General features: G+C 37.9%; 2 protein-coding genes across 3 annotated transcripts; both read left to right on the top strand.

Moving 5' to 3' along the window:
- The first annotated feature begins 1,590 nt into the window (after positions 1-1,590).
- On the top strand, positions 1,591-9,170 carry LOC120749876 (transthyretin). Its single transcript, XM_040057818.2, has 4 exons — positions 1,591-1,763; positions 2,553-2,692; positions 6,687-6,822; positions 8,875-9,170. The coding sequence occupies exons 1-4, from the start codon at positions 1,695-1,697 to the stop codon at positions 8,980-8,982; spliced, it is 453 nt and encodes a 150-aa protein (XP_039913752.1). The 5' UTR covers positions 1,591-1,694; the 3' UTR covers positions 8,983-9,170.
- Positions 9,171-11,233: 2,063 nt separating this feature from the next.
- On the top strand, positions 11,234-16,624 carry LOC120757153 (transthyretin-like). 2 transcript variants are annotated; one of them, XM_040074314.1, is made up of 4 exons: positions 11,234-11,302; positions 13,005-13,135; positions 14,701-14,836; positions 16,517-16,624. In XM_040074314.1, the coding sequence occupies exons 1-4, from the start codon at positions 11,234-11,236 to the stop codon at positions 16,622-16,624; spliced, it is 444 nt and encodes a 147-aa protein (XP_039930248.1). The 2 variants fall into 2 exon arrangements, with proteins under 2 accessions (XP_039930248.1, XP_039930244.1); XM_040074310.1 differs by having other exon boundaries at positions 11,234-11,308.
- Positions 16,625-17,691: the final 1,067 nt, after the last annotated feature.

The raw sequence follows: 17,691 nt of genomic DNA, 5'->3' as shown, positions 1-17,691 counted from the left end.
GGAGAACAGTTTCTCATACAGACAAGTGCCAATATAATTAACTCCTTGGCATTATTTCCTTGCAGAACAGCTGACAGCAAAATACAGGACAGCCTACTTGCCCTAGAATACAAATAATTTCTCTTCCAGACATACAAAGCTTCATTGCTTCAGAGAATTATTCACAAATAATGAGAACAAAATAATGAAGTAATACATAGTTGCACAGATCTAGGAGCAGCATTTAACTTTCCAAGATCTGAATACAACCCACAAGCATTGGATTGCAGCAAGGTTTGGGCACCTTGCACTGACTTTTACGTGCAGGCAAAGTGTATGTAGAATGTTACCTACGTACCTGTTTTGCTGTAAGGACAAAGAGCACTTTGATCCCAGCGCAGGAGATTACTGTATTATAGATTTTTTGTCAAAAATCAACTTTGTCTAGAGAGAAAAACTGCATAAAGCAGCCTGAAGGCATAAAAGTCTCTGGAGAATACCATCCGTGATTTCTCTTTAAGACCTTCATCATAATCCTATTCAAGTTAAGGGGGAAACTGCTTTTTGTTAGAATACTGTGAAACCTGTAAAAAACTGAATGCCATCTCCTGAAAAGTGTAGACTCAAGGTTGTTTAGGATGTGGGGAAAAGGAACTACTAAACAGGGCAATTTCTTTGTCCTTCAACTAGCACAAGACACAGTATGGACAATTAATGTGATGCAGCTGAACAAAACCAGCTATACCATCCCCCAGATGACTTCTCCCAACTTAGGCTGGGGCTGAGTTCACCCCTGAAAAACCTCTGAAATGTACATTTGTACACTTACAAATGCAGAAATGTACAAACATACATGTAACAGTAACATTCCCAGCATAATGAAGGTTTGGCAACTAGAACCTTAACCAGATGTTAACAAAAGCTACCAGTTTCTGCTGGCTGCCTTGGCTCCTTCTGGGGTACATGGTGCAAGTGAAGACTCATTTCACTTTTTTGAGACCTTTAGCTTCCCAGGGGGACAGCTCTCTCTCTAAAGGTCTTTTTCCAGGGACTAAGATGAGACCTCATCATCTACCTGAAGGTTGGGCAAGATGAATGTTTAGAAACTTCGGGTGGGTGGCAGATTGTGTAAGACCCCATCTAGGTTGTGATGCAAACAGAGACATTGCTCCTTTCCAACAAGCAGGGAGACTGATTGGGAATCCAGCACTGCTCAAGCCACACAGTGAACAAACTCCATCACCCATATACTGAGTCTGCATCCCTATGTGGGATCTGATCCTCGGGAAGCCCTGAATATACTGAGAAGAAACATGGGGCAGATGCAGAGAAAGCATTGGGACATTACCATGCACAACCTGAGGGCAAGATAAAGAAGTTCTCCTAGAACTGGTTGGATTTCTGGGCAAAAAAAAGGTCATTTTGTGGAGGGCTTTCTATGAGTGTAATCTCCCCAGGCAAGGGTCATGTTTGTGTCCCGTTACTTATTTTCTTTGCTCTAGTGATCCTGCGGTCCATCCATTGACTTCAATGGCAGTGCTATTCATGAACTGTCTCTAGGATTGGGCTATTTACTAAGCAAATAATCAGAATCAGCAGTTTTGGAGTCATATGGGCACCCAATAAGCAGCCTGTTTTGTTGTGGATTGGCTATAAAATCCCAAATCCCCTCAGCTCCTGGCTGCTGGCACCAAGGCTCACTAGCAGCAAGCAGAATGGCCTTTCAGTCTGTGCTCTTTGTTTTCTTAGCTGGACTGGTATTTTTCTCTGAAGCTGCACCACTGGTGAGTTTCTTTGTATTCAAACTCAATCATTACAAGAATGATAATCTAGATTTTCTAGATGGCTAGCATCCTCCTCATCCATGAAATTCTGTAACCATTAGGCTTTGCTAAAATGCTGTTTCTGGGGTGTTTTTTTATTGTAGCATCTTTAGAATTCTTAAAACCTTTTTTCTTTTCTTGCTATTTACTCATATATTTTAAGGTTTTATGGAAGGGTCAGGGATCTAGGTGGTGTGACTTTTTTTTCCCTTTGTTTCTCTCTGTTCATGACTCACATCCTGTATCCTCAATAAAGATGCATCTTTGCTGAACAATACACTTTTGAGGTATGACTAAGGATTCCTTAGAGTGTAATGAAGCCTAAGAGAAGGATATTCTTTCAGCCTTAGGATGTCATATGTACTCCTTTGTTGGTTTCCCTAGTTAACATACTTTGTCTGCACTTAAAAGAATTTAAATTTTCTATATTTCTGATCTCATTATAAAGGTATAACATTATACCATTTTTCTAGAGCCATTTAGAACAACTCTAAATATTGATCAAGCAATGTGTGTGTGTGTGTGTGTGTGTAATAAAGTTATTGCATTGAATTGAATTGTATTGTATTGAATTATAAGACATTCTGCTTAAGAAATAGATGTTTGGAAATTAGCTTTGAATAGCATTTGTCAGAGAACTCACTTTTAAGTGAATGGTAATTCTGCAATTAGAATCCATATTTTCTTCGGGAAAAGGTTTTTTCAGGCTTGGTGAACAGTTCCCATACAACTTCTCCTCCTTTCTCCAAGGTCTCCCATGGCTCTGTTGATTCCAAATGCCCTCTTATGGTGAAAGTGCTGGATGCAGTCAGAGGAAGCCCTGCATCTGATGTAACTGTTAAAGTTTTTAAACAGGCTGAAGATGGAAGCTGGCAGGACTTTGCTGTTGGGTAAGTTGTATGGTCTTCTGGAGCCATTTTCAATGTGCCTTGGGCAAGCAATTGAGGAATTACCAGAATGGAGCTCTGATCGAAACAGAAATATGTTTTCTGATACGTGCCACACTATCAGTGTTCACAGCATATGAATTCTGGTATAAAATCCACTAGATTTAAGTGGAACTTATCCATGACTGAAATGCTAATTACAAAAATATGTTCAGATGCTCATCTTATCTTAAGATTTGTAGGGGACTAGTTTTAATACCTTTTTTTGTTTGTTTTCTCCTAGCTTCAGTATTATCTTTCTATTCTACAGAAAGGAAAAAAGAAAGGGGGGGGGGGGGGGGGCAGGGAATAAACCAAAAAAAAACCACTCCCAGAGAAGAAGACTTTAAGGAGGGATAACTTTCTCTCCACGTGAATAGTTTCTTTTTATATAATATAAAACATTTTCCCCCATTATAAAGTAGCAAGAGAGTTTACAAGACTGAAAGAAACAAACTACACTTTCAAGTGCTGAGTGTTAACCTAGGAATTAATGATCCTAAAATGGATTTATACACTTCAATGAACATAGAAACTCTATGAAAAAATGACACATTTTTTCAAGGAAAACAGAGACAAGGATAACATCCCTAGTGAGTATTTTTTTCATTATTAGGAAACCAAATAATTTCAAATGTTTCACCAAGTGCTGCTTAACATCTAATATAAAATATAGATGATGATTACAGAAGAATAAGATAAATTTAATGTCATTATTAAATGCCCTCACTTCTAGGGCATAAGTGTTTTCTTGTTCAGTTTGCAATGCTGCTCGCAACAAACCCATGGAGACAAATCCTGTAGTTCTTAGGCAACTTCTGTTGACACTTTAGGTGAGTACACTCAAGAAAATCTAATAACTTCTTATGAAATATAAATTGAGAAGATTAATCCTAGGCAAGAGAACCCTTTTTCTGGGGGATGGCAACTTTTATTGCAGGTGAAGATTTTGGCATTTTTCTTGACTTGCATCATAACTAAGGCTGCTTTCAGTGATATCGACTTTAGGTGATGACAGTTGTTTGAACTAAGTTTTCATATGCAATTACAATTTTGTTCTTTTGGGGAAGCCAGAATTTCCCTGTGTTAAAACAGCTGAAATTATGAATGAAATCCAGGAACACAATCTCTCAATACTCCTGTCAGGTGAATAACATTTTGAAGTTACAGTACCTAGCAGATACATGTGGGAAAGTTACATTTTGTACAAATGTCTGTTGTAGTTATGTTTTTACCTTTTTTTTTTTTTTTTTTTTCCTTGTTTTTAGTTTGCAAGCACACTTCATGGAATTAAGCAAATGTACTTAGCAACTGTTGAATTTGAGTAATGGTATTTAAGGGGCAGTGGTGGGGGGGTGTTGGAATAGTATCAGCTGACTTTATTAAGAGGATTATTTCAAAATTACTCTAGCTAAAAATAAGCAAGAAAAGATAACTTGAACTAAGACACATACTAAGGAACAGGAACTTAGGGCACAGAACATGTGATTTGGATTCTATATGAGCTACTCCTGTGACTAGCTTTGACCTTCTTGCTCCTCACAAGTTTTTGGAAATCTAGGTCTTATCATGTGGTTCAATAATTGCAGCCGCCAAACAGAGTTTTCATATGACTTTACAAGTCATCAAAGAAAAGACTTCTGTGTATTTGAAGTGGTTCCCCAACCCTTTTTTTTAAAAAACTCCAAAATAAGAGCTTGTGTTCCTGAGATATTTCCTCATCAGTCTGTGTCTGAGACCACACTTTATTTCAATGCAGTATGTGTCGTAAGAGTTCATAATCTCATTGTACAGACAGTGTAGAATTAACCTGGCCACAATATACAACTAAAGTCCAGATAGTCAAAAAGAGGATCAGGATCACACTATGGGCTGGCACTGTAGTAACTTTACCGGGAAAGCACAGCTTTTTAACTTAACTGTCCATCTTACAGCAGATGCTGGCAGTCCACATCCTACTAAGAATGAGGAACCATGTTATATTTAGACTCCGCCTCAGACAGAAATACAAGTGCTGTCCAGAAGCAATCGCTGTATTTTCCTACTAGCCTGAATGCTGAGCATCCTCTGCCTTGTGCTAATTATCTCCAGGTTCTGAATCACACACTGTCCTGTTGGCTGTCAGTGCAGCAGTAATGCTGATGGATTTCCTTGTGAGACCAGTTGCATTTAATGGCTACTACTTAATAATTAAAATAAAGAAAGTGCCATTAACTTCTGGTAGAGAGCATGCCTCTTCAAGTGAGCTCTTGTTTCCAGTTTCCCGGCTGGTCTGGATGGTTAACATCTGACACTCTGGGGAAACACCCCTTAGGGAAAGCACCATTCCAGCTCCATCCACACTTTCCTCAAACTAAAACTAATTTGTTTTTCTGAACAAAGATTTTGAGGCAGACACCATTTTTCCTTTTGTTTGCTTTGTGTCTAGACTATCCAGATTACAAGCAGAAGTACGTGGATTGCTAACTTCTCCTCTGCAGGACCTCAGTAATTCTGTTTCACAGCTTCAAGGGCATTCACAAATGAATTCTTTCTTCTTTTATTAAACCAATATAGATTAAACCAGGAATTACTAATTAAACTAAAAGAAAACAGATGCATACACTTTACAAACCTTCTATGATACTTGTTACAAATAGGACTTTGATTCTCTGCAGGTTTGGTCTGCCCTGGATACAGTTGATTACATTTACATTGGACCAGTGAGATTTTATCAGTCCTGACAAATAAGAAAAATAAAAATTAGCATGGGATTTTCAATCCTGTTATCTCTTGATTTAAGCAAAAATCTGTCATTCAGTCTTTTTTATATACCACCATTAACCGAAGATTACAAATACAGTAAAAGAGGAGAAAGAGACTGGGAAAGAAAAGCCCAATAGCACAACTGATTCTTCCCCAGATAAGCAGCATGTCACTGCTTCCTCCACTCCCCCTCCTCCTCCTCAAGTTTGTTTTCTGCTTAGGCAGTTATTCCTTTCCACAGGACAGGACAGTTCCACTAGTTCTTCCGGTCAAGCCTTTCTTCATTATTCCTTCAACTACATCATGTAGTTATGAAGTGCTATAGATATCAAATAAATATATTCAGCAGAAAAATACCCAAACAAAACCAAACAAACATAAAAGGTTAAAAAAATCACAAACTAAGTAAAAGGAGGGAAAAGAGATAAATGGTGCTTAGGAGCTAAGTATCTAAATATTTAAACAGCTGTCATACAAAGCTTGAAAAACTTCCTTTTCAAACAAATAGGGTGCAGTGCCAGCTATACTTCCTTCTTGCTGCTGGAGTTTCTTCATCCACAATTTTTTGTTATAAGCTGAGCACATAAGCTCTGAGCTGGAAAATCCTATTGATCATTTATATGGTACCCAGTGGAAGAGGCTCCTGCGCTCTGGCCAAGGCATTGTAATCCTAATTATTAATATCTTGTGATACTAAATTGCTTTTCCAAGACATTACCACTCAGGTTCGCATAAAATCACATCAGTGTATAGGAATAAACGCCACAGCCTCAGTGCTAATAACTACTACTACTACTACTACTACTACTACTACTACTACTACTAATAATAATAATAATAATAATAATTTCTCTTCTCTCCTTAGTTTTATTTTGAGATTTGGCATCTTGCCGCTCATCATGACAATCCTCCTCCTAAGACAATAACCTTTGGTTCCACAGGACATTTGGTACAAGTTAAACATCTAGCTAAAAGAGGGACCTTAAACCAGCCAGCTTTGATTTGTGATGTATATGAGTGCGTTGGTAGCAAGGACAGACTCTGCAATGTATGGAAACATACAGTACATAGAGGGAAGGAATTATTTCAGATGATTAGAGACTGCTCAATGTCGAATTTGGCACCTCTGCTATTTAATATTCCACACTAACTGTTTCTGTTTAGCATCTAAATGGCAGTATAAAATATTTATATAGCTATTTAATCATTACAGGAAAACCACAGAGTACGGGGAGATTCATGAGCTCACGACAGAAGAACAGTTTGTAGAGGGAAAATACATGGTGAAGTTTGAAACCAGCTCTTACTGGAAGGCGCTCGGGCTTTCTGCATTCCATGAATACGCTGATGTGAGTAGTGGCAAATATCCTCGATAACCAGTACACACTGCCTGTCTGGAAAGGGCAAACAAAGCCCTTTAATACTGAAGGAGCAGCATCACTCAGTGAAGTGGTTCACTGACACTCAGCACTGGGCAAATAAAGGCAGCAAATATCCAGCTAAGGCACAGGAAGGAGCCAACTTCCCTGGAAATGCTGACACAGCTCTTCCAAAGTGTAGCTGTGCCCATTCACCCACACAGGCCACCAGGACATCTTGCTTGAAAAAAGCTACAATATTCTAAAGTAGACAGTGTTTATAAAAACAAACAAGAAAAAAAGTGTACCAAGAAAATGAAACTGCTTTTACTGATGCTGAAGGAATGGAGAGATTTGGAAACCCTAATTTTACAGGAAATAAGCTGTGCTTAAATCAGAGGTATTTTCCCCATATCAGTCACATGAAGATCCCTGAATTCTAATATGACATGTAATTACAGAAAAAGAACAATTCTATATGGCATGCCTTTTTTACAATGAAGTTCAGTACCAAAATATGCAATTAAAAACAAAAACAAAACAAAACAAAAACAAAAAGCCCACAAACAAACGAAAAACCAAACCAAACAAACAAACAAAAAACACACACACACACAAAAACATTTTGGGAAAGGAAGCGTTGACTATTTCATTGATACTCAAATTTCACAAGCAGGCCAGCAATATGATAATGTCCTGTCTCTCCCTTTGCTTACAGTATTACACTGATTTATTGTGTGCTCTGTTCTACTACATTTACTTAGCACATTCAAAAATCTGTTTAAATTCTTCAGGCTTTATCTGTCATTAAATTTAAATTTCCCTGATTTAAGTAGTCTGGAACAGCTACTGGTAGTGTTGTAGAGCATTTCAAACCACAAGTTCATGGAGCTCTGTGGAAGACCTAAACAGATGACTGAGTCCCAAGTCCATAAAAGTCTGAGGTGCAGTTTGGGTGAGTTAGGTCAAAAAAAACCACAAAACAAAAAAAAAAACAAAAAAACAAAAACAAAACAAAACAAAAAACCCAAAAAAAAACAAAAAAGCAAAAATGCAAAAACAAAACAAAACAAAAAAAAAAAACCCACCAAAACCAAACAACAACAACAACAACAAACCAACCACACCTCAAAAGTATTCCCTAACCATTTGGATGTCTGAAAGTTGTAAGGGCTACACCTCAGAAGGTGCTTAAAAGTGCCTGAATGAGACTGTTCCAGCTAGGCTGAAGAAGCTTGTCCTTAATGGAATAGCCTACAGATCAACAAGCTAGTCTGGGAAGTAGCTAGAACTCAGTGACTGACTGTGCACAAGGTAACTAAAGCCTGCAGTCCTCATGTCCCGGCAGCTTAGATTTTGGCCGTAGGAGACAATTCTCTAGTCCACCTATAGAAAGTGCATCATGGTTTAAAAAATAGATCAAACAATAGGCTAAAGGAAGCTGGAATTTAACCCAGGTGACAATACTTTCCTGGGAATTGGGTGTCCCAAGTCCCGTTAGACTGATTTGGAGAGCAGCAGATTTGATTTTTCTTAGGGCAAGGGTCTCTCCTTGTTCTGGCAAGTCTAGCCACTCAGTTCTTAATGCAAAAACTGACCCATCACCAGTGGTGTTAAAAACAGGAGGGGGCACTGAAGTACAGAAAGTAGCTTTGGGCTCCAGCCGCCTGCCTTGTTTGGACACAGTCACACAGGGGTTGAATTTACATTCCCTAGGTGGAATTTCTCCCCTGTCTTTCTTATTGGTCATTTGAGATACCTCTCCCTTACCCTCCCACATCACAAAGCAGCTTGCCTGGCTCACGTGTGGGTATTTCCATACAGCTTCACCGCAACTGAGCCTCTTTGTGGACCTCATTCCAAATCTCACAAATATCTTAGTCCTCGGCAATCACAAAATAACGGGAAGCATTACCCTCCAGAAGGGTAAAAGCATTGAACAGAACCAGCAAAGTGCTCTGCAGACCAAGTTGGGGGGTGCTGCTTAGTTGTTTATAAGGTAGTTTTGGCTGTGTGTTGCTCATCATGTTTTCTCCTTTCCAGGTGGTGTTCACTGCTAATGATTCTGGTCACCGCCACTACACCATCGCAGCTCTGCTCAGCCCTTTCTCCTACTCTACCACTGCTGTTGTCACTGATCCCCAGGAATAAACATGTACTGTCTTTTTACACTTTCCTCCACTGGAACTATCATAGGCTTTTAGGAGGAAGGTTTTTCCTACTGCTAAAGCATAACTTTTTGCCACATTAGTTGTTTTTGGTTTTGTTGTTTTTTTTTTTTCCTTTTGTAACCTGTCAAACTTCAGACAAGTCAATAAAATATTACTTCTTTAAAACAATTTTGGCTCAATTAGTGAAATGTTATTGTCTTTTAAAGTATTATGATTTGCATTGAAGTGCAAAAGAATAGTGAAAAACACATGTAGGGTGACACTTGATTTAGTTTTGTTATCTTCCTCCACTACCTTAAAGAAGTCTCACCAAATACATAGACTCCAAACAGGAAATTCATATAGTTGTGTTACCTTAAAAAATTACCAAATAAATATACTCAAAATAAGAATGTCATCTGTGCTACTCCAAGTTTACACACAGAAAATATGGTTCACTATCGACCAGGTCACAGGGTGAATAGGTGAAATTCTGAATACCTAACAGCAGAAAAAACAATACAGAAACCATTGAAATAAGTATATACAGAGAGCTGAAAGAGTTAAAATCTTTTACCTTTGTAAATCTTGTACCTTTACTTAAAACTTAAAACTTAGACCTCAACATGTTGAGGTTTCAAGAGGAAATTTGGCTGCTCAATCAATCTAGGAAGTACTGAAATAATTTCATTTAGCACTTTTTTAACATCTTTGATATTAAAGCAATTATTTGACATCACACAGCTGGCTACCATATACAGGCACATTCCAGTTAAATCCCTAATAAGTCATATCTGTAGCCATCATTAAAAAGAAGCCCAAAAAGAAAAGCAGCATCTTAATATTCTCTTCCTATTTTTAGAAATAGGAAAAAGTAAGCTGTAGAGTGACTGTGATTCAAAGAAAGTTGCTGATAAACTGACTAAAGACTTTGAGGGCTTTAGCAGTGATTTCCGTAAACCCATGGCCTACAGTATTTAAAATATCCTGAAGTAGAGGAATTGTGTTTTAACTGGATTACATAAATTACAGAGAAAGAAACTGAAATCATGCCAGCCAGAAACCTTTGGCACTCAGTTGCCGCTGACCTTGGAGTTCATGCCCAGAGCCTGCTGGTATGACGGCACAACAAGCGAATTCACAAGTTACAAAGTTTCACGGATTACTTTTTCACCCAGTTCTAGATGCTGCCACAGTTACACAACTCCTGTAAGCAGCACAAACAATTTCAAAACAGCACCCATCATAAAGTATGGAGGTTTCATGGGATCCTGCTATTCCTGGAGCTTGAAAACCAGTGGGTTTCATTTGAAGCGTGTTATGCTAAGCCCTCAAAATAGGACATAAATTTGCTCATATAGATACACACAGCAAAAAACAAAACAAACAGAAAAAATCTTACTCTGCTTTTAGTCGTCCATCTGGTGAGAGGATAAACCTAGTAAAAGACTGCATGTATGTATGTCTAAGCAAAGATCAGAAAGACAAAGTTTGATTTCAAGGACCGACACTTCCCTCAATTGAACCAGATGCTTCTGGCAGGAGTTGACTTGCAGTTATACGGGGGAAGTCCTGAGCTTGTACTGAATCTAAGGGACGAGTGATACAATTTAAAATACTGTTTAAATGTGCTTCAGAAGTTGGTGTGTAGGCATATTGATGCCATGCTGAAAACCAAAAGTAATATATTTTTCTTCCTAGGGAATGTGTAAGATAACAAAAGAGCCCACAGATTATCCACCTACTTTTTATTAGAGGTGGGGAGGAGAGTGACACAGAGAGAAATCTCTTAATATATAAACATGGGTGACTAAATTAAATCAAGCCATAACCACAGAGAATTTCTCACTAAAATTGTTGAGTTGACATAAAATTTGTAATTTTGTCAGTTATATGAGGTCAGTACAGCATTATTCCTCAATTAAAAAAAAAAAAAAAAAAAAAAAAAAAAAAAAAAAAAAAAAAAGACAGAGTAGACATTTCTTCCAAGAAAACTGACACAATAGTTGAACTAGGCAATGTTCACGATATTTCCACAGACAAGGATAGAAAACACTTATTTTCATAGACAAGGTTCATGTTTGTATGGGTTACTTATTTTCTCATTGTTTACTAAGTAAATAGCATGAATCTACGTGTTGAGAGTCATAGGTGTTTTCTGATAAGTAGCTTCATTTCAGAGGCCTTGATATAAAAATCACAGCTCCCACCAGTTTCTGCTTGCTGACACAGGCTCCCTACTGGTAGGCAAAATGGCTTTTCATTCTGTATTTCTGGTTTTCTTAGCTGGCCTGGCACTTTGCTCTGAAGCTGCACCACCGGTAAGTGTCTCAGGACTCAAGTCCTTCTACTGATGTAGTCCCAATTTTTTTCTTTTATTATTTTTTTTTGTTAGTATAAGCAAAAATTAAAAAAAAAAAAAAGTAGATGATGATGATGTTGATGATGATGATGATGATTTTACAGTATGTACTGACTGTGTTTCTCTGCTGCTGCTCTTTTCGGGTCCTTCTCCTTCTCTAGTGATTAGTGAGAGGACTTTATGGTAGAGAAGTAGCACTTGTCATTAGACACAGCAACTACATGAAAACCAGTGTAAATCAAGAAAGGAAGAACTATCATATTCACTAGACAAAAAACCTAAAGTATTCAGAACATAATGAACAAGCTGTGTAATGAGGAATTTCATCTCCTGTTGCAAAATCCATGCTGGAGAAAGGCCTTCTCTAGACTTCTGCCTTACTGCTCTACCCAGTACAGCTTAATCCCATGTAAACAAAGAACAGGGCTGAAGTCAGGATTCTTCTTCCAGAGGGTTCATTCATCCCAGGACAGCAAGCTAAAGACTCAGATGCTTCAGCTTGAAATTCTCCTACAATAGCTTCTCCTCAACTACTCATTTTTCCTCTCAACTCTGATCTTTGGGAAAATAATACCTGACTAATGTTGTAGAAGAATTAGACTTTCATTGAGGTCCCAGGCTGTAAAAGTCCGGGAAAACAGTGGTGGCAGTGCAGTCCTTCTTGGCAAGGCCCCAAAAGTAATACCAGTGAGGAGCCCCTGCACTCCAGAAAGGGAACATGAGGAATCTGGGCATACAGGCAGTATAGATACATGCTGATACATTGGTATGATGCTAGACAGGGTTCCTGGCCCATGGAACAGCCCAGATTGGGAGAGGGCATGAAAGAGAGCGGTCTTAACTTTTAACCATCTACATCACAATTCATTTTACAATGATTAAATGGATATCAGTGACTGCTGTTTTGAGATCATCCTTGTTCAGCATCTTCCACAAAGCTCTATTTTCTCACTCTTGAACTGCAGGATTAGGTAGGGTCAAAGCCCTGATTCAACTCTTTTTTGAAAAGGTAGAACATCAGGCCATAATCACTACTCGTGATGAATATGTTGGGATGAAACTATAGCCATCCTGTACTTGAAGGGTTTCCTCTCCTGTCCTTGCGTAGCTGCCAGGGTTGACAAAACTGATTAAACACGCTGTTAGGAGAGAGACTGTATGTGTGCTTACCACGTCTACAGCAGAACTGTAACTCGGTGGCTACAGAGATAACTCTATGGCAACAAGGTATCAGAAGCTCTCAAATCCAGAGAGCTGTGTTCAAGTTGCCAGTCCAGTCCAAAATACAAAGGAAGAGTTGGCAGATTTTCCAAACATTTCTACAACCTGTAATTCTTTCCTGTTGAGGCCACAATTGATTTACAGCTTCATGCTGGAGATGATGTGGAGCTAAGCCAAGCCAAAGGAAAAATAGAAATGTGGTCTCACAGCTGCAGTGCCTCCCTGGTGTACACAGCTACATGCCCAACAGCTCCTGAAATCTTCCTTCCTGGCTCCACCATATCCAGCCCCCAGAAAGCTTCAGATTTTGCGTCCTCAGTACACAGCAACCTTCTCGTGGAAAATACGGTCTCTACTGTAGATCTGAAGAATAATATTCCTTACTGCTTTACCATCACTTACCCTTCTTACAACATAAATATTCTCTCTTCCTATTGCAGAACCCTTATGATGCCAAGCATCCTCTTTACATAAAAGTTGTGGATGCAGTCCGGGGAAGTCCAGCTCAAAATGTTCCAGTTAAATTATATAAAGAAGGTGCAGATGGATCTTGGGAACTGTTAAATTCAAAGTAAGTCGTACTAAAATAATGAGTGAAAAATGGGAAAGGCAGTGGGAAGAGGCAAAATAGTTGAAAGATCAGTTCCACATTCTCTAAAATGAGATGTCTGTTTTGCTCAGAGGAAAGATAACATACAATTGAATTAACTTGCTGCAGACTGTCTTTTAAATGTACTACTAGTTTCAATTATCAAAATGGTTTATAATGCTTTATAATTCCTGTGAACACAAGAAAGTATTTTAAGCTATCTTTAATTCAGTCATCACTTCCCTAATTTCATTGCAAAGGTCTATATTACCTTTAAGTAGCCACCAATGAACTGCTGCACTGTTACCAGAAGAATCAGATAGAATCTTACCTTTTGAAACCAAGACTCTGGTTGAGAATCCTACCTTTATTGGCAATTTTCCATCATTCTAGATGGGTTTTCATTTCTTACAACATCACAGTTTAAAAAATGAATTGTTTTGAACATATACCACATGTTATTTGATAGCCTTCTTTACTTCAAGGTCAAGGACTTAGCCAAAAGGAGAAAATTTGGGGATAAATCCTTCTCACCTTCTCCCCCACAGAGAAGCAGTCACACCTCAAATAACAGAAAAGAATCTCCAGATATATAAATTTGCCACATCTTAAAAAAACCCCATAATTGTAGAATTTAAAATGCAGATGTTTTCAAATTGCCCTCTATTCTAGTATGCATTAACACTTAAAAAAATTAAAAAGCTATTTTTACTTAAAGTGTAGTCTGAAATTAAATTGGAAAAAATCTTTGGGGATACACAGAATGAGCATTCTTTATTCACCAAGCAATATTCCACTTCCACACTTTGCTCCTCATGATAGTGCAAAGTCTCACTGGAGACCTTTCCAGGTATGCCAACAGTTTATTCCACCTTAAAAAAAAAAAAAAAAAAAAATAGTAAGAAAGAGCTCTCAAGGGCTAAAGCTGGCATAGCCCATGAACTTCAACAGTAGAATCCCAGACCCAGATGCATTTCTAGAAATTCCAGTAGAAACCGTCCATATGGCTCTTTGACGTTGCAAACAACAGATAACCTATGGTTATTTCAAATAGTAGATCTCAAATTTTTAATAGACAGCCATAAACAATATTTACACTGATGAAACAACTTAATACATTTAAGTAAGAAAGAAAACCATGGAAAAATCAGGGCAGTTGACCCTACTTAGTTGCACAGTTAGTGCATCATAGAGCTTCCACATTGCTTACAGAAGTGGTGAAGTTTTCTTTCTGAGTGGGTTCATTTAATTAACTCAAAGACTCTGCCAAGAGTCTATGAACAATAATGCCAGTTTTTGGCCCACCCCCAAACCATGCAGAGTTAGTGAGATGGCAGGCAGCCATCTGCTGTGGTCACTGTGGAAGCAGCAAATGCCAAGATAAGCTCTGAGGCATCCATAATTCAGATGGACATAAGCCATTCCAGATCAATAGAAGTATTCATCCTGTTACTTAAGCCACACATCACTCAAGTTCAATTGCCAAAAACTGTCTTTCTCAGGCTTTTAACCAAACTATAAGAGTGTGTTCTTCTACCATTACACAGACAAACCAATGACAAAGGAGGCCTCCCAGAGCTTACAACTAAAGAACAATTCGTAGCAGGGTTATACAAGCTTGAGCTTGATACAACCTCTTACTGGAAGAGTCTGGGCTTGAATCCCTTCCACCACCATGCTGATGTGAGTATTCCTTTTTTTCTCTACTTCAGTTGCAAAGAATAAAGATACATAATATGTGTAGACTTCAGTTACTAACTGCATATGTTGAACTTTATTTTCACTTTAATACTTTAAATCCACAGACTCAAAGCTTTGTATCAACGTAGTCATGACAACATAGTTACTAGTTCCCCCATAAATCCCAAAGCTCCTAGATGTTATTTATGGAGAGGTTTTCCATCCTTCTACCTCAAGCCCATGATTGTTTTTGTGGTTATTCTAAGTGTTTGAGGGATAAGTGGAATACTCTGTGAAGTCTCCTGGGAAAGGCATTATTCTGCCTTTCGGAAACAGTATTTGTATAGGTACAGACAAAGTTCATAATTTAAATTTTTAAAGACAACAAAAATACGTACTGTGTTCTGGATGCTTGGAGCCCCAGTTTAGAACAGAAAAAAAGGTACAACATGCCTCTTTAAATTTACATGGGACAAATAAACAGGTTAGAGGAAGGTGTTCCAAAACAGGTACCAAGTGAGGCTTGCTGAAGACTCCTTGGGGACTGTCTCCTTCCCCTCAACAGCATTAGTGCTTTCCTATGACCTTTCAGTAGCAGCTGTTGGACTGTGACAGGTCTGCTCAGCTGCTCCTTATCTCCATGGAGAAAAGGTGGCATACACCTGGATTAAATTTTCTGTCTTCCTGAAAATAATGAAAAATGACATTCTTATACTAGACAGTAATGAAAGTTAATGCTGGATAGCCTTGCCTTCTGTGGGAACTGAAATAAAAAAGAGAAGATAAAAGATTTACTGCATACAAGTAAACTGATTGTATATCAAGATAATGGTTGATTGGAAATTAATTTACAGTGCAAGAGTCTTCTTTCTTAAAAATAAGCCTCAGTAGGGAACACATTTTGCTCAGTCCACTGGTTGTTTCATATGTATCTTTTTTATTAATGTTGAAAGGAGCATGAGCTGCGCATCACAGAATGCTATTAAACTGTCTGTTTTAAAAGCTGACACCCCTCATCCCACAACACAAAATAATGTATTAGGAGGAGTGAGACAGGATGTGCTGGTCAGGGAGATGTTAATAGGTCTGTGGTGAATCATTCACATGTAATGTTATTATCATGCTGTGGCCAAATAACTAATGCAGTCCTTCACTAACTACTAGATTTTGAAGCAGAGCTACGGAAATGCATTGTTTTGTACTCTGGCCTAATGATAGCTAGTGTAGCACGCTTTAGTTCTGTTCCTTGAAGCATAGAATGTGCTAAGAGTAACAAAATCATCCATCAAACACTGGAAAGAATGGGCAAATGGGCTAGCTTTTTTTTTTCCTGCCTTTTTTTTTTTTTTTTTTTTTTTTTTTTAAATACAGAAAATCAATGGGTATCATAGTAGCCCTTCATAAGGTGGCAATAAGGAGACAAGAAAAAGAATCTTGTTGCTATTTATGAGTACCAACAAGGAAATGCCAATTTGGATAATAAATAAATTGAATAAAGCAAATAAATTTAATAAAGTCTTAAATAATGTGATATTTTTACTTTTTAAGGCAGTCACAGTTCAGAGTGAGCGTATTTCTGAAGTTTCATGTGAAGTTACATACAATGATCACAGTGGTTCCATCTAGGCTTTTATCTAGAGATCACTTCTCATTTTGTCTCATATTTGCTTTTTCTTTTTCCAGGTGGTGTTCGCAGCTAATGATGCTGGCAATCGCCATTACAAGATCGTCGTTGTCCTTAGTCCCTTCTCTTACTCAACTACAGCAGTAGTTAGCGAGCCAGTGGAATAGAAGCTGACATTAACCTGACATGAAAATTCGGTTGTGTAAATTAAAATTTCCTTAAATGATAAGAATATCTGACTGTACCAATAGCTTTAGATTTCATAGTAAGTCACTAACAGTAAGTTTTTTATTCACTTTGTTGACTTCAGGAAGAAAGTGTGCTGACTTTGTTTTCAAACACTCTTCTGAATAAAATTATTCCGCATTTCTGTATTGTCAGTATTGCTCTTCTGAGGAAAAGTCTAGGATTTGGAAAAAACACATTAACCTTAGGAAAAAATATACTGAAATTCCATTATGGGGACTCTGAGAATAAACCAAAGTCTTCCATGGAGTCGATAAACTAAATTTATTCTTGCAAAGGAATTGAACAAAACACATCTGTGAAAGGTGTCTCATGAAAAGTAAGCAGACAGAAAATACAATCCACCACTACCATCTCCTATGTTTTATTAATGAAGCCCACAACAGATGAAGTCACATGGGATTACTTACTCAGGGGCTCAGATAATTATCAGATAAACTCAACCTCTCAATTCTGATTTTGGAGACATGGAATTGCAAACAGGTAAAGGTGACAGTGTGGTAGAACAGCATCTAAAGATGCTAAGCAGGCTACACATACTTAAAAACGCCTGCTTTCTTGTTTTGCAATATATAACAAGTGACACTTTCAGAGACAGACCAAAAGCCTGTGTTTCAGAAAAGTATATCACTCAAACATGTCTGAGGATGTTTATTCATATATTTGCAGAAAATTCTGCAAATATTGCCCCCAGTTTAAGTACTCCCCAGAATTACTAGCATACCTCAAACCATCAGACACTTCTGTAATAGCTGTAAAATGCAAATAAAAATAAGGATAAGTGATGAATCCTGAGAAAATCACTCTCCTATTTAATGCTAGGAGAAATATGGATGTATCCTTCTATTCCCATTCTAGTAATCCCTATATAGGAAAGAACCATTATGAGATTCAACAGAATAGCAACCCTGTCTTGGAAAAGTATGCAAAAAGACTGAGTCACTTCACCTAATAAAACCAAAAGCTGAAAGCCTATAAATACAAAGAA

The sequence above is a fragment of the Hirundo rustica genome, chromosome 1 (assembly GCF_015227805.2).
Source record: "Hirundo rustica isolate bHirRus1 chromosome 1, bHirRus1.pri.v3, whole genome shotgun sequence".
NCBI lineage: Eukaryota > Metazoa > Chordata > Aves > Passeriformes > Hirundinidae > Hirundo > Hirundo rustica.
Note: the sequence above shows the minus strand (reverse complement) of the source record. Positions and strands in the feature narration are given on the sequence as shown.

What these genes read in the sequence shown, in the direction of transcription:
- LOC120749876 (XM_040057818.2), top strand. Translation starts at nt 1,695, where the DNA reads ATGGCCTTTCAGTCTGTGCTCTTTGTTTTCTTAGCTGGACTGGTATTT. An exon ending in TCTCTGAAGCTGCACCACTG is followed by an intron (nt 1,764 to 2,552) that starts GTGAGTTTCTTT and finishes CCTTTCTCCAAG; the next exon opens with GTCTCCCATGGCTCTGTTGA. An exon ending in TGGCAGGACTTTGCTGTTGG is followed by an intron (nt 2,693 to 6,686) that starts GTAAGTTGTATG and finishes TAATCATTACAG; the next exon opens with GAAAACCACAGAGTACGGGG.
- LOC120757153 (XM_040074310.1), top strand. Translation starts at nt 11,234, where the DNA reads ATGGCTTTTCATTCTGTATTTCTGGTTTTCTTAGCTGGCCTGGCACTT. An exon ending in AAGCTGCACCACCGGTAAGT is followed by an intron (nt 11,309 to 13,004) that starts GTCTCAGGACTC and finishes TTCCTATTGCAG; the next exon opens with AACCCTTATGATGCCAAGCA. An exon ending in CCTTCCACCACCATGCTGAT is followed by an intron (nt 14,837 to 16,516) that starts GTGAGTATTCCT and finishes TTCTTTTTCCAG; the next exon opens with GTGGTGTTCGCAGCTAATGA.